General features: G+C 37.5%; 1 protein-coding gene across 3 annotated transcripts in view; it reads right to left on the reverse strand.

The window, feature by feature from the left end:
• Positions 1–393: 393 nt before the first annotated feature.
• The window catches only part of tbc1d22a (TBC1 domain family, member 22a), a 175712-nt gene continuing 159088 nt past the window's right edge, over positions 394–17017 (reverse strand). For all 3 annotated transcript variants that reach the window (XM_055191480.2, XM_055191478.2, XM_055191479.2), the window contains one exon: positions 394–1767. In XM_055191480.2, coding sequence (XP_055047455.2) covers positions 1639–1767 — 129 coding nt within the window. In that variant the 3' untranslated portion in view covers positions 394–1638. The remainder of the gene's footprint in view (positions 1768–17017) is intronic.

Raw genomic sequence — 17017 nt, forward strand, 5'->3', positions numbered from 1 at the left:
CTACAATCGTGGACATTTAAATATCCTCTATTTTTAGATTATAGTCATCTCAAGCTGCAGCTGGCGCGTTTCTCCTTGCCAAGTAAATGTGTTTAAATTCTTTATACTTGTCTCTTGATACTTGATAGTAGTTTTTTGGACACTTTTTTATACCCTTGGCTGTTAGCAGCGAGACCCTTTTATATGCATGCATGTGAACTTGGGACAAACTTTTGAACACCATTTAAACCAGATTAAATTTGTTTTGGTATGCTGTACAAGAAGGGCCTCAGAAGAAAACTTTACATATGTACATAATTCACAGTACATTTTTTTTTAGCAATTTTAAGTGACTTCACATCCACTGGTTTTATCAAGAGAAAAGTTGAGTGAAATATTAACAGAATCACCAAATGATAATTATATATATAGCATTTATTTACACATTTTCTATGTACATGTGTTTGAAAACATAATTCTGTACACAACTATTAAAATTAAGAACATATTTCACCCACACCTTTGTTAAAATCCATTCAGACAGGTTAAAGTCAGGAACTAGCGCCCCGTGTGGCTTGTACGGTAACAGGAACTGAATGCCAGTTCCAATAAATTTGCTGCCACTCATCAAACTGCCAATGTAGACCAGTAGAGCTGCTGAATTCACTGCTTATGATGTTTTGATGGCAAACGCTTTGCTTTGCCGCAGCCAAATCATCATAAACGTAAAATAAATATCTGACAGGTCAATAAATGTCATCAATCTCTGGAGTTAGGCACAACTTAACAGGCTCATGTAAACAGTATATAAAAGAAAGGAAGATTTAAAATAAGAGCTGATTCATCCGATATATCTTAGTACAAAAAGGCAAAAAAATAGACATCATGTGCAGATTCACTTACATTTAGTATGAAGTGGCACACAAACGTAAAAGCTGATGACATGATCGAAGCAGCGCACAGTTCAAATACTGACAAAACATCAAAAGTCAGAAGCTGATTTCCCCAAACACGCCTAATAATGACAGAACTGTACAGTCAGTATGGATTATTATATCAGTATCAAAATGACAGCCCCATATGCCACTGAAAGCATAAATGTAATCGACTCTTCAGTAAGCATATCCAAGCTGCCTTTGTTAACCTGCACACTGCAAAACTTAAACAGCCAAAATAAGGCAGATTTTATCTACTCGTAGGTATTGTACACTGACAAAATCATCACCCTATGACTTCTTGCCGCAATCTGAGGTAGACAAAGGTTATAAGTTCACTCTTGCTATCTTATTGTAGGTCTTTATGAACCATCTGGTCTCAATAATGTTTTATTATTGCCTTGAATAAACTGGGCCAGCATTTATTCTGCTGTTTTTCCAATGGATTCGGACTCATTTTCTTGCAAAGTGGGATGGCAATAAATTGAAGAAGAAAACAATGATTAATTCAACTAGTGTATTTTAAGAGTAAGAAATTGATATCCGGATGACTCGATGGGGGGAGTGTTGACATGAGTAAAAATAAAGAAAATATCCAGGAACAGTTGCGGTTCACTGTACATGTTTTTGCTTTCCAAAAAATGTGTTATCAGTTTAATAATGTCTGTGCTGCCACCGAGGTTGGTTGGGGTCATCGTATTCAGCAGTTGGGTCGGGCGAAGCCTCATCTCTTGTAGTGGTTGGGGGCATCAGCAAAGGCAAACTTCAGCCTGTAAGCCTCGGCCAGAAGTACGCTAACTTCCTCGTTGCCCCAGTGCATTGTGGGTAGGTTCTGAAGCAATATCATCAGACCCTGCGAAGGAAAGACCTGATTAGAATGTTTGCATGTGAATACACATAGGCATACATATTCAAAATGAACTGGCAACAGATTTCAAGATTTTAATTCGTCACATACACAGCTATAGACATGCTGTATGAAACCTGTGTATTGAAATAATGTTCTGGTCATCTCCTGGTCAACGTGCAAGAAAAACTTTCTTAGAAAATGCATGGAATTGTTTTTCGAAAATATATACAAAAATGTAATTTAAGACTAAAGGTTGGAGTTGAGAATAAATAAATAAAGATCGTAAGCAATAGTGATGGGAAGATTCCCCGATTTGCTCTGTGCATCGGCATAAAAAGTAAAAAAAAATTGTGCATTAGATACAAATTAGCATTTGCATCACAATGCACTGTTTCTAATGTTGGGTTCACACCAGACGCGTTTGAGGTGTCAAATTCGCGTCTACCGCTTGAACATTTTGAGTGTAAAAAGCCGCGCGTGAAATGTTTCTGCAACTCCGCTTGCTTCCTGTAATCACGTCACTACTAGAGCAAATTCCTGATTGGTTAACGCGGCATGTTTTCCACCAAAGTTTAAAATTTTTAACTTGCTTGTTTTCAATGGCAACGCTCAATTCGTGCGAATGAGGTGGAATCGCGTCTACCGCGCTGTGCTAAACGCCTCTTTACATTGACTTAACATTGAAATCACTTGTGCTTGACGCCTCTACCGCGGCTGGTGTGAACGCAGCATAACACATTGCATCGTTGAAAAAAAGTAGATCTATTATTATACTTTTATTATTTAGAAAGTGATCAATATGTTAAGACTGCTTTATCCTCTCTAAACTGTTGCTACGTCCTGCAATACTATGTAAACCGAGGTGTGTCATGAAAGTCAGATAACATAAAAACATAAAAAACACGATGGTTTAAATTATATGGACTCTTAATGAGTCAACTAAAATGGATTTGAGGAAGCAGCAGTGGGAAAGTCAAGGCTGTAGCTAAAACGTGTAATGGAGTTTAATAAATTAGGGCATTTCTATCTAGTGGAATGGATTTAACTGATGGCGCTCTGACCAGTTAAAGAAAAAGTGAAGTGTTAAGGATGTGTTCATTTTTTACACATTATTTTGTGTTATTCAATTTAACACATTATGTGTTATTTTAATACAGTATGTGTGTCATTGTGTGTTGATTTTGTGTTAGAATAAATAAAATGACAACCCAAGATGTGTTTAAACAACACAAAATGTGTTGTTCCAATAATAACACAGATGTGTCTAGTTGGGTGATTCTCGCGAAATTAGACTTGTAAGGTGTCATGAAACATTTTGATAAGTAAATGAAAAGTAAGAGTATCAGAATAAGAAGCATACAGTTACAAACATCTCTTCCTGTAATATTTTGCGCATGATTTCAAATGACATCATACAAACCAATTTAGTTTTTTTCCAAATTTAAGGGGAAATTTTTCATTACCGCAACGTGTCCGTGACTGGATTTGGGTTTTTGACATGGAAATATTTATAATTAAAACATCTAAAAAATAAAAAGCTTCAGTGCATGTTATACTATAAACATTTACAGTAAAGAAACATGTGGTATTTGGTGATCATTGGTAAATGTAGAGACAATAATAAGGAATATTAATGTGTCCCAAAAAATTTCTCATCCGCAACAATTTTCAGTCATTGTTTAAGTCCTCAAGGAACTAACATTTTCTAAATAAATAAATAAATAAATAAAATAGTTGGAAGGGACATAATTGACTGTGACCCTCAAGATGACTACCAGGTAAGCAGTTCTTATATTTCTTATTTTTATTCTCTCCAGATAAAAGTTGAAATTTTGTTTGTCATAGTACTTAGACAACTTTTTAGTTCTCATTACCGAAACATGAGTTTGTAAATGCATATATTTAATGTAATTTCATGTTGCGGTAATGATATTTTTTTATAATGATAATCTAAAAAATATAATTCTATAGGAAATATTTTTTGAAATCCTCTAAAAATAATGCTTATAGTAAGTTCAGACCTTAATCTTATATGTCCAAAAAAAGGCTTCAATGGCTTTTTAAAAAAATCAAGTCTGGATTTCGTGAGAATCACCCAGTTAGGGACAACACATTAAATGCGTTGTGCTTAACTAGACAAAAAATGTGTTGTTTTAACAAAATTAACACATCCTTTCTAAGAGTGTAGTATTTGTTTTTCCTACTATTTATGTCAATGGGTACCCTCAACTGTGTGCTTACCATCATTTTACAGAATAAACAAACTCATGCAGGTTTAAAACAACATAAAGGTGAGTAAATGCAGATCCTTAATGAGCATCACTAGCTGGCTAGTCAATTGACGGACAAATCAACCATCTCCACCTGTTTCTAATACACATAAAGAGATGCCTAGGGAGACCGCATAGCATCCTTGAATGAGGTTTATTTGCCATTTAGCAGACCAGAGAAAGCATTGCGACATGGGGCTGTTTATTTCTTTTTTCTTGACCGGGGTCAAGCCATCCTATTACAAAAGCGCCACCACACTCCTCTAAATTATTATAACTTTCAATCACGGATTCTTCAATCTTAAGCACAGGGCAGGTGCAGATATGTGTTTCTCTTCTCGATCCGTGCGGTCAGGACCTCGCCATCGCTAGCCCATTTCTCTTAGGTATAGAGGGGCCAAGTTTAATTCACTCAAGATGGCATCGGGTGGCTCCAGCAGGCCTCGGAGTCAATGACTGCATTAGAGCGGTTTAGAGCAGAGACGCAGCTTCAATCTCCCAGCCTAATTCACCTATCCTGCCTGGTCTGATGAAGGCGAATGAGCCTGCTTAATACTCCATCACGGCACGGAGGTATGGAGGGGGTGGATGGGAATGAGAGCATTAGAAAAGATACAGGAGGAGAAAGATGGATACAAAAGAGGTAATGATGTGTCTTACAATATCAAAGATGCCCAAGACAACACGCATGCTAGGTTATAAGCAAACATGTGACTAGTTAAAAGTAATGATAGTAGGATACAATGAGTTTTTGAAATCAATGCACTTGTAAAAGTAAAAACCATGCAGGAAAACGCAATCCAACCATTTGAAATGTATCTTGGACTGTTGGTTGAAGGGACAGTTCACCCAAAAATGAAAATAGTGTCATTAATGACTCACCCTCATGTCGTTCAAAACCTGTAAGACCTCCGTTCATTTTCGGAACACAGTTTAAGGTGTTAACGTTAAATTTAGTCCGAGAGCTTGTTGACCCTTCATTGAAAATCTATGTACGGTATACTGTCTATGTACAGAAATGTAATAAAAACATCATCATAGTAGTCCATGTGACATCAGTGGGTCAGTTAGAATGTGTTGAAGCATTGAAAATACATTTTGGTTCAAAAATAACAAAAATTACAACTTTATTCAGCATTGTCTTCTCTTCCGCGTCTGTTGTGAAGTGCATGCGCGAAACTAAAGTCACGTGACATGTTATTCTCAGACATGTTTGCGAAGGTTTTTTTTCAAACTTACAGCGTGCGTCTCCCTCAGACTTTAAACGAAACCTGGGCGCACAAAAAAAACATCTGGGGCACACCAGATAACACGTCAGCCGCGTCACTGCAGTCATGTGACATTAGTCTCGCGCGTGCGCTTCGCAACAGAATAGAAAATAATACTGAATAAAGTCGTAATTTTTGGACCAAAATGTATTTTGGATGCTTCAACACATTGTAACTGACCCACTGATGTCGCATGGACAACTTTTATGATGTTTTTATTACCTTTTTGGACATGGACAGTATACCGTACATAGATTTTCAATGAAGGGTCAACAAGCTCTGGGACTAAATATAAAACATCTTAAACTGTGTTCGGAAGATGAACGGAGGTCTTACGAGTTTGAATGAGGGTGAGTCATTAATGACATTATTTTCATTTTTGGGTGAACTATCCCCCTTTAAGCATGAAAAACTAGACTGCTCTTACAATACACTGATATTCTTACACATATTTAATTTCTGATTGTTGAACAGACAAACAGGAACATGAAATTGACTGACAATATTACAGTAAAACAAAGAAAAATTCCATACAGCATGAGAACAAAAGAGCTAAAAAGCATCTTTATTAAATATCAATTAGAGGTATGATGTGTAAGTATTCATAAATGCAAAAAAAGGTTTTCCAAAGTTTTACACTCCAAGTTTTTACAGTTAGAAAATTGCCATTACGCAACCTCTCTTTAGATCGCTTACATAAAGCAGTATAATTCACTCCTACAGGTATCAACAGCTGAAATCTTTTGATAAATGTCAAATGACTCTTTGGAGTCTCCAAAGTAGATCAGTCTATGCATAAAACAACGTTTTCTAAAGGACATAATTTTCTTCTTCAATCAAAATTTTAAGCACTCCTGTTCTTCTTGAATCCAAGTAGATGGCTTAATAAAAAAAGAGTGAGGGTGTGTAAAACTTTGATGGCAAATAATCTCCCTGAAGAACATTATAAAACCGTGTAGGAGGTAGTCCAAGAGCTTTGCCCATCCTCTGAGTATTTGAAATAGAAAATGATTTTTAAGAGACCTTTTCACAGATATCATCAAAAGAGTGACAGATAGTACACACCAAAATAAATGAAAGACGTATGCGTAAAACAGCTGTCAACTACCACAAATACCATCCATTTAATAGCCTCATCTTATCTCATCAACATGCCTCAGTCATCACGGTCTGGTTTTTAACGAATAACTAGACTGGGAAACCTAATTAGTTGTAATGAACTATGCCAAATAATTTGAAATAAATGAATGTGTTAACGTTCTACACAGCCAACCAACTTAATTGATCCGAGACTGCTAATTTTCTTCGCATTTAGGGATTACCTCTCTAGGGGAAAATACGGTGGATAGATATAACGTTAATGGTATATGCTATCTACACTGCCAATGTCCATTATTAAAATATACAATAAACAGCATTATCATCAATGTGACCAACAACATTCAACAGGAAAAAATGCAGGGTGAGAACTATGCGTTTCTAGTTACTAGATATTTCATCATGAGACATACAAGAACCAATGTAATTTCAACTGAAACAGAAAGCCAGTGTTGAACTATCAAGAACTTTTTTTTTTTTTTTTTTAATAACCAACAGTGTTTTGTTTATGGCACAATCCAGCAAAGCTACATTTGACAGCTTGTGAACTCCACAGTGTCCCGATTTAGATAAAACTGAAACTGTTGTATATAAAGAGTTATAACATTGACGTGTAATTCCTTTTGGCAAATGGCAGCTGTGTTTGTCTTCTATTTTCCTCATCAGTCCTGCTTATCAGTTTATAATGTCGAAGCTGTCTAAACGTTTGCCATGTTTGATCTCCTCCACCTTGCTTTATAATAAATTATTCTGTGTAAACAGGTCGGAATCAGATAGTTTTTGTTTTCAGTGCAGATTTGCGCACATGATCAGCACACCTTGCCAGCCAAGTAGGCTACTTAGCAAGTGGTACATATGCATTCTGGCTGAGAGAAGAAGGCATAAAAAAAGTACATTTAAATAAAATAAGATAAAAGTATTTAAAATCGCACAGATTCAGAAGAGATTTATTAACAAACTTGAATCATTTAAATTATTAATTTTATGATGGATTTATGTGATTTTTAATTTTGGATCTCATATAGTATAAAAAATTTAAATGATGCTATTTTAATATAAAGGTATTTGATTATGCTCAACTGAAAGTCATAAATCTGAGATGGCATGTTTTTTTGGGGTGAACAATTATTAAAAAAACACATTTTTATTTTATTTATATTTACATATTGATTGCTTTATTCAAAACCTTGTGTCATTGCCAGATACAGTACTTTTAGGAACATCTGCATAACATCAGCTATGAGAATTACTCGTGATCTTAAGGTTCCTCTCCCAAAAGAGTTATATAAAATATTTATTTGAACTATACTCAAGTTTACTTAGTGATGCAGCACACGCAACCTCATCCAAAATGACTTTTAGTGCACTTCGAACAGGAAAAGTCCCTCTGGAGTAGCCTGGGGTTAAGCACCTTGCTCTGGGCTCAGTGGTTATGGAGGAAGCCAGTAATTCTCCAGATTCAAGAATCATCCCTTCTGTTTACTACATCAGATCTTTAAATGCTAAACTACACTCGAAATTCTGTTTAGGGCTGCAACTAAATATTATTTTCATAATCTATTAATCGTGCGATTATTTTTTCGATTAATCGACTAATCGGATAACATACATATTTACTCAATTAAATATTTCATTTATTATAGCTAAACAAGGCACTAAATTAGGGTATTCACGTATAGAAGTGTACTTTTAAAAGTACAAAGCCACACAGAGTTTTACTAATATAACCTTTTTGATTTTGATATTTTAAGTCTTAAAGTAAGTAACTGTAAGTAGGATAAGTGTTTTATTAATCAAAATCAATGTCTTTATTCATAAATATGTCCTCGTTGGTGTCAAATGACCTCTGATCTGACTTTTCTTTGTAAGCTTAGAATTTCTCCTCTTTACTTACATTGTAAGGGTAAGTCCAATGAGGCATCCATATCGTTCCGCCGGATTGATAAACTGTAATAGCAGAGAGGGACAAAAGTTTTGAAAACGCGTTGTGGAAACGCGTTGGTAGGCAAGTGCTTTTTGTCACAAAGTGATTATATAACGGCTACCGTAGTTGCAACACGCATTTGTAAAGAGGAGGCGCTAGAGAGCTCTGTTCGTTTGAATGGAAAATACAATTTCACCACTAGATTGGGATAAATCCTACTTATTGCTCATTTAAATAAAAAATGTTTGTGCAGCTTTAAATAGTAAATCATCTTTAAATGTCAAAATATAAATAAACAAAATGAATTGAGTCTTTAGGGATGTGCTGTGAATAAATGTTGCAACAGATTAATAAACTCATTTCAATCTTCAACTTTAGACCTTGAATTAACATAATTATTACTAACAACAAAAACAACAAAAAAATAATACATGCGTTGTTACAGTAATAAGAACCTGGATTTCCCCCTTACTTTAAAACAGATAATTAGTTTCGGGTACATAACTATTTTAATGAAAACCTAACAACAATAAAACAAATACAAACTCACATATATTAATGGATAAAATGAAACCTTTATTAACCAGCGTTCTTTTGTGCATATGCTTCCGTCATTGTCTGGTCAGGGTTGCCAAATCCATGTAACCCAACAAGCCTAACAGCCATTCTAAATTAGTCCAAAAGCATCCTAATGACTATTCACATCCTAAATACCAATAACTAATGAAACAAATCATTTCATCTCTAACCCGCAGAAAAACATCAACCTGCTGAAACAGTAGCCCAAAAATAGCCCATTTCAGAACTCCGGCTTCGTACCTGGCAATGCTGCCTTACTTATAAAACAAGCTGGGCACGCCATGAGAAGAAAGCGGCTGATAAATGTGGAGCTCGTGTTGCATAAAGAGAAAGTGCCTGACTTTGAGCATGCAATTCGCGTTGTATGAAGAAATCCTTGCAACACTGCAGATCTGGCAACGCTGCCTTGCTTTTGAACAAGCTGGTCACACGGTGAGAAGCAGCACCTAATAAACGTGCAGCTTGTGTTTTTTTTGAAGAAAACGTGCCTGACTTTGAGCACGCAGCCTGCCCTGTATGAACAAACAATGCCTGACTTTAATCACAAGCCTGTCTTTCGATTATGACAACGAATTTCATTTTCGATTGGTTGTAGGAGCCCAAATTCTGTTGGGTTATTTTTAATCAATTATTCGAATATTCGTTTCGCATTCGAATTTAAGTTTTGAGATTCGAATATTAGCGTTAATACAAAGACTGCCAAGCAGGAAGTGCGCTTTACGCTTCCGCTCTATGGGTGGTGTCAGGGCACGAAGAGACTAGTTTGCAACAGCTACCAAACACCACAAGAAGAAGATTGCGCTCATGTTTGGCTAAAGGCTGTTGGCAGAGGCTCTGTGTTAACGCTAATAATGTTGTCAATAACTTAACATTTCTTGCAAAAACAGTTTGACTTGCTTCACAAGATGTCAATATGTCACCAGTAGTCATGGGGATTACTTTTGTATTGGATATATCAGCTTTTGAGCTCTCAAAGTGGTGGATCCGTTGACTTTTATTATACAGGTGCTGGTCATATAATTAGAATATCATCAAAAAGTAGATTTATTTCACTAATTCCATTCAAAAAGTGAAACTTGTATATAATATGCATTCATTACACACAGACTAAAGGAACAGTATGTAGGATTGTGGCCAAAATTGGTATTGCAATCACAAAACTGGTGGCCAATACACAAAATGACAACATAAACATCAGTTGAGGGCTGCAACTTTACAACTTTGCAACACCATCTCAGGGCCCCGAGTTTAAGCACGACTGGGATGGACAACAATAAACTGGGACAGGTTTAATTAACTCACGCTGTGGAACTGAAGATCAATAATAAATACTGTCCCGAAGCAATCAAAGTGCTGTATTGTTTACAGTAATCTATGTTTAAAAGCCAGTCGTAATTAAGCACACAAGCATGGCTAACAGCCCAGTTAACATTGGCAAGGTGATGAATTGCAGAAAAAGCACAAAAAAACTTGCATAAAGAGAATGACTTGGACTTAGGGAGGATTTTCATCGAAAATACTATTTACGCTCCCCAGTGCATTTTTAATTGCTCTCTACTGTTGCCTTTGTCTTCTGTGGTGGTGACTTAATTGCACTTGCTAACTGACATTGTACGATTACCCCAACTATAGAAGCCGCATTAATAATCCCAAAAGAAAGTACCTTAACAATATGCATTTTGGTACAAAGACATCTGGACTGATAAACTGCCGCCATGATGACACCTCACCACTGCTTTAGCATCACTACATTTGCAGACCCGCTGAAAGTTTGCCACACAGGATTATGATGAACCAAGATGTTTAGCCCTTCATCTTATCGGCAAGCCCTCCTGAATTTGTACGAATCGATCGATGGCTCAAGAACACCGCCACAGTCACTCCATCAAAACGGCAAAGCCGCAGCTCTGCAGATACTCAGCGTTTGATCCCCGTGTTTTAACCGCTCGTGAGACTAACCAGCGGAGAGGTGGTGATTGATTGCCAGGAACTTTATAAACAGCTTTGTTTATCAAAGCTGCCGCAAGACGGAGAAGCGAAAGTTTGAGCTGCAGCACAGGGGATAGAGCAAAGCTGTAATTACTTCTAGGATATTAAGTCCTCCATGCTTTTCCTTGTCTTTTTTTGGATAAATTGTTCCTGACTCTCGTTGAGCAGGCTTCCTGCGACAACAGTGACACTCTATCATTAAACTGTATTAAAGCACATTTACAGGCAGGAGGTTTGCTCTTCATTCGAGACCTGAAAGTATGACGATTAATCATTACCGGCACTTTGCTCCAGGAGCTCCGGTGTGGATAAAATTACAAGTTCTCTGATGAATGTGTTGGGCTTTCGATTAATCAGAAAGAGTTCATTTCACCTAATCTTTCAATGCAACCATCCTAATAGAGTCAACATTATAACTCAGTAACAAGACGGCAAGAAAATATCTGTACTGCCATTAGTCTGTGAGATGAGTTCCTTAAAACTGCACACAAATGTACCTGACTGATTAACTTTTTAACACAACAGACAGGAATGAAAATATTAGATTGTTGATTTGAAAAACGAAAACGTCTGAACCACAGTCACAATCTGATTCTGAAAAACACTAAATGGTGATGATGCCCAACAGGTTGCAAAAAATATATAACTATATAAGTTCATTTAAAAAGTGCTTGACATTCACAGTCTTGGGTAGCAACAAGTTTTGCTTTATTATGATGTGGAAATTATATCCTATTGTGTTTTTACTAAAAAAAAAAGGTTTTATTTACTATGTAGCCACAAGAAACCCGTTCATTCACATGTGGCGAAACCGCTAACGCTTCTCATTCACTTTTAATGGGTGATGTCATGCATTGCCAAACTGAATTGTGGATCTGTCAACTTCGTGTCACTACCGCTGCTTGAGGCAGAAGTTAAAATTTTCTCAACTTTTCAAGTGCCAACGTGTGGGTCAGCCAATTAGATCACCTTATGCAAATAACCTAGTGGGGGCCAGCCAATTACGTTAATGCATGTGTTGCGGCCACTGTGATTGGCCACGCTTTAGACAAGCCTTGCGTCAAGCGTTAATGCTTTCGCCCTGTGTGAATGTACCGTAAAGCCGAAAGTATACTAGGGACGTCCGCGTATGCGCGCCGTCCGCATGACGTCATTTTCGTCATCAGGAGGGTCCGCGGTTGGCCGCGCGGACCGTCCGCGTGCAGCCCAAAATTTGAGACCGTGCGGACAGTGCGCATCAGTCTGCGTACAACAGCACATGCGCGTCAAAATATTTAGACAGGACACTCCACTACAAACAATTATACAAAGGAAATAGACAGCATTTGCACACACACTATCGTTTTTCTTCTTTCATTTTTATTTCTTCCAAGAACAGAATGCTGTGGGAGCATGTTTGTTACCATATTGTTTGATTCCTGTTCTTTGTTGTCTTGTTGTTTGTTCTAAACTGTGTTTGCAATGGTGGATCAGTTTCTTTTCTTCACCTATCCTAATGTTTTAATGTACTGTAAATGTCTCCAAATCAGTGCTGCACTAGAGTAATAATTTGAATAAGAAATCATTTGTATTGCGTATAGTGTCGAACGCGGCCATCCGCGTGTAGCATACTCGAAAAGCTGCGCGGACGCGGAAAAAAGGTATACCCGGCCTTAACATTCCCAGCGTGAAGATGGCTTTCCATTTCAGGCAAAATAGACATTTACCTTTTTACCTACTTATACATTCGGGAAAATAAGTATTTGACAGATCAGCATTTTTATCAGTAAGGGGATTTCTAAGTGGGCTATTGACACAAAATTACTACCAGATGTAGCCATCAAGCCAAATTTTAAGTTGCTTGAATGGCCCAGTCAATCACCTGACATAAAACCCATAGAAAATCTATGGAGAGAACTGAAAATCAAAGTTCATAAAGGAGCCTTAAAGATTTAAAGACCATTTATGTGGAAGAATGGGCCAAAATCACTCCTGAACAATGCAGACGACTGGTCTCTTCATACAAGATCCGTCTAGAACAGGGGTCTCAAACTCAAACTGGCTTGGGGCCATTTCTGAGACTGACATTTCATCAGAGGGCCGCAGAGCTATTTTAACGTTCAAGAAAGTACAATATTTCTTTAAAATATTTTTTAATGTATAATAATACTTGAAAATATATAAACAGTGTTTTTTATTTTTTAATATACATTATTTTATAAAAGTAAGTAAATATTTTTTAACCTTATTAGGCTTTGAATTATTAACTAAGGCCTATTAAAACTAACAAATTTAATTCCTATACATTTATAAACTATTATAAAAAATGTACCAACAGTAAGTGTTTCTGTTTTTATTTCTTTTTGACTGTTTTCAGTCATAGTATTGACTTTATTATGTTACTTTTTGTTATTCCACCGTTTTAATGAATTTGCTATTATATTTAGAAAAATATTACTAAGTGAAAGTGATCCTAAAACATTTGGATGGGTAGTCAATGTTACATAAGCTAGTTGGACAGTAAAAATAAATAATACTGCTCTATGTATAAGCAAGCAAGATAATAATGTATTATACTTCATATATATTTCATATAGAAGTGTACATACTTGTATCCTCTGTAATTTCTCCTCATCTTTCCTCTTTTCCTAACCTGGGCACTGTGATGGGTCATTTTCTCATCCGTAGTTTAATATTAAACTGTTGCACTACATCTCCCACTGCGGTGTCTCCATTAGAAGCTGTGACTTGATGTGAACTACGGTAATAACCCCACAGCAGCTCTTCTCTGAGTAACAGGCCTATCCACCCGGAAGTAACAAATCTTCTCTGGACAAACAATACAAAGTCGCGATCAGATGAACTGATCGCATTGTGACAATGATATGATTGACGCGAGAGGAATTAAAATCCGATCACGCATTCCGTTACCCTCGCCATCACGGAGCGCGCGTTCGTGGCTGCGTAGCAACGGGTGACGCGACCCCACGCTGCGCAACCCCGCTCCCAAGCAAGCACTTTGAAAAGTAAACATACTTTAAGAAACGCCTCGACTCGTTTTAACTCGCGTTGTTAGACGCGACATCTGACCGGACCCTTAAACGTTTAAATAAAAAAAACAAATTTAAATAAAAATCTTTCTGCGGGCCAGATTACGTTATATTGTTGAAGGGTGACGCGGGCCGCAGAGAGGGGGAGGGCGGGCCGCAAATGGCCCGCAGACCGGGAGTTTGAGATTGTACTGGTTCTCTCTCTCTCTCTCTGCAAAAAACTTTAGCAATTAAAAACAGTCATGTTATAATTCACTAAAACAAACTCTACATGCTTGTGTTCCTTAGCTCCAGCACTTGATGAAATGAAGTACCTCAATGACGTACACACTCGAGAATGCGAATTAAAGATCTGCATTAGCTCAGAGGTTTGAATGGTAAGCCAATAAGCCACACGCCCATAAGAGCCTACGGAGCAAATTAAGAGTTCGTCTGCTCGCAGTTATTCACACAGACAGCGAATCCATTTAGTTTCAGCTGCTTAAACCACCTGAGGTGGAACGAGAAAAAACATTAGGAGCTGATAGTTGTTGCTTTTTAATTTAGCAACATAATGAATGTAACCGGCGTGACCCTCTCTGCTTCCCCTCTGAGTTCTTTGCCATTTCTTTAACTTATCAGTCACTTTTGCAAAAGACCAAAGAGAGTTGACGATGAAATATTCTAGCTATTTGTTTTATTTGTAGATGAATTATATAATTCAAGTTGGAAGAACTGTTGCCTAAAGAAATAGATTTTAACATTTTCAGAAGACTGCAGGTGGTGCTTGCACATGCAAGACTTGCCAAGACATTTCTATATAAATGTACGCATTTGCTAGACGCTTTAATATAAAGTGACTTGCAGTGCATTCACAGTACATTTTTATTAGTAGGTGCATGCATGTGTGGGTTTGAGAGATCGAGAGAGAATTATTTAGCGTATAATGCATTTGTCTGCAATATCATGCACCCCTAATATTATTAGTGATGAAACCTCACTTTAGAGAGAGAAAACAACCAAATACTACAGCAGCTAAAAAGAACAGACAGAGCAAAGAGCTAAAATAATAATGATCAGACAGCGTTTGCATTCATGTTCAGGTAGTGCGGATCCCAAGCTATTAATATGCACTACTAATGAAGCCAGCTTGAAAGTGTACATCATTTAGAAAGAACATGCTCGTTTTTTGAACTGTGTAATATTATAGCCCCTTTTAATTTTGCGTATGGCGTCCATAATGATAGCACATAACTCAACGTTTTCCACTTCACGTGTTAAAGAGATACCAGCAGTCTGCCCTGGGGTCTCGAGCTGTTACTTAAGAAGTCGCTCTTTTAGCTTGCATGCACAGATATTAAAGCACTGCTTTGTGATTCAGCTAGCTCAAGTCTAACCATAAACTCCATTTAAATCAAACCATTAAAACTCCAAAGTGGAAGATTGATTTCTCCAATTCCATCCGCGCATGAACGTGTTATCCGAGCTCACACCTGACTGCGTCTCAGTGGTTAGAGGAGACTCTATGATCGTACGCCATGTTAATGCTTTGAGATGCAACAGAGACAGCAAATCTTAATATAAACAGAGCGAGCTCAAAGTACGCTTTAATTTTATTTTACATTAAAACCAAAATTGTTCTTAAAACAGAACGCATGAGAGAAAATTACACCATTGGTGCATGTCACAGGCACGTCCTTGATGCAAAAGCTGTTCAGAAACATTAAGATACTATCTTGCTTTAGCCAAAATCTAAAACAGCATCAACAGCACCCCCTTTATTGTACCAGGCAATCCCTCATTTTAACTACACTCACCTAAAGGATTATTAGAAACACCTGTTAAATTTCTCATTAATGCAATGGTGTAACGGTGTGGGGGATGTTTTCTTGGCACACTTTAGGCCCCTTAGTGCCAATTGGGCATCGTTTAAATGCCACTGCCAACCTGAGTATTGTTTCTGACCATGTCCATTCCTTTATGACCACCATGTACTCATCCTCTGATGGCTACTTCCAGCAGGATAATACACCATGTCACAAAGCTCGAATCATTTCAAATTGGTTTCTTGAACATGACAATGAGTTCACTGTACTAAAATGGCCCCCACAGTCACCAGATCTCAACCCAATAGAGCATCTTTGGGATGTGGTGGAATGGGAGCTTCGTGCCCTGGATGTGCATCCCACAAATCTCCATCAAATGCAAGATTATATCTTATCAATATGGGCCAACATTTCTAAAGAATTCTTTCAGCACCTTGTTGAATCAATGTCACGTAGAAAAAAAGGCAGTTCTGAAGGAGGTCAAACACAGTATTAGTATGGTGTTCCTAATAATCCTTTAGGTGAGTGTATATTTGTCATTGACAACAATTCAATAAATATTAGTAAAAAATGGAAAAGTATACTATGCAGAAGTATGTCAAAATCTATAAAGTATGGTACTGTTCAATTCAAAAGCCTAGAAAGTTGCTTAACTGACTATTCCCAACATCAACAACAACTAAAGCAACCAAAACAGAGCTTAATAAGAGACAGAATTGGACTGAATCATAGGCAGCAACTCATGCACAACACACAAACAGTGCTTTGCACAGGAGACTCGCTGATTGAAACACGGCAACTTTGCGGTCCCTTTGCGCTGAGATGCCCGAGATTGGTATTTTACAAATAAAAAGTATATATTTTTCTATTCTAGAAGGCATCTGGGACAATGGGGCACAAAAAAATCGAAACGAAATCCCACCGATAAAGAAAGTAAATTGGTAATCACAGACAAAAGAGGAAAGTTCTCGGTCCGTTAGCTGCACCAAAGGCTTTCTCATTACGTGATAAACAAACCCCTAATGAGAGCTCATTTGCTGCATATTGCCCGCGCTAAATGGCATCAGGGGTTGACATTTGGCTGTCTGTAACCTGCGGGGCACTCTGCAGGGGAAGATGCCGGGCAGCTCATAGTCAACGCTCAACCGCACAAGGCTTTGTTCCCTTCGCTCTCATTCAGATCTCAACCTGCCTTCGATACGAAACCGACCAAAAGTCATTAGTATCGGCAGCACAATGCAGTGAATAAGAGGAGCTCAGAGGCACAGATAGCAACCACCATTATGTCTTC

This window comes from Misgurnus anguillicaudatus, chromosome 1 (genome assembly GCF_027580225.2).
Source record: "Misgurnus anguillicaudatus chromosome 1, ASM2758022v2, whole genome shotgun sequence".
Lineage (NCBI taxonomy): Eukaryota > Metazoa > Chordata > Actinopteri > Cypriniformes > Cobitidae > Misgurnus > Misgurnus anguillicaudatus.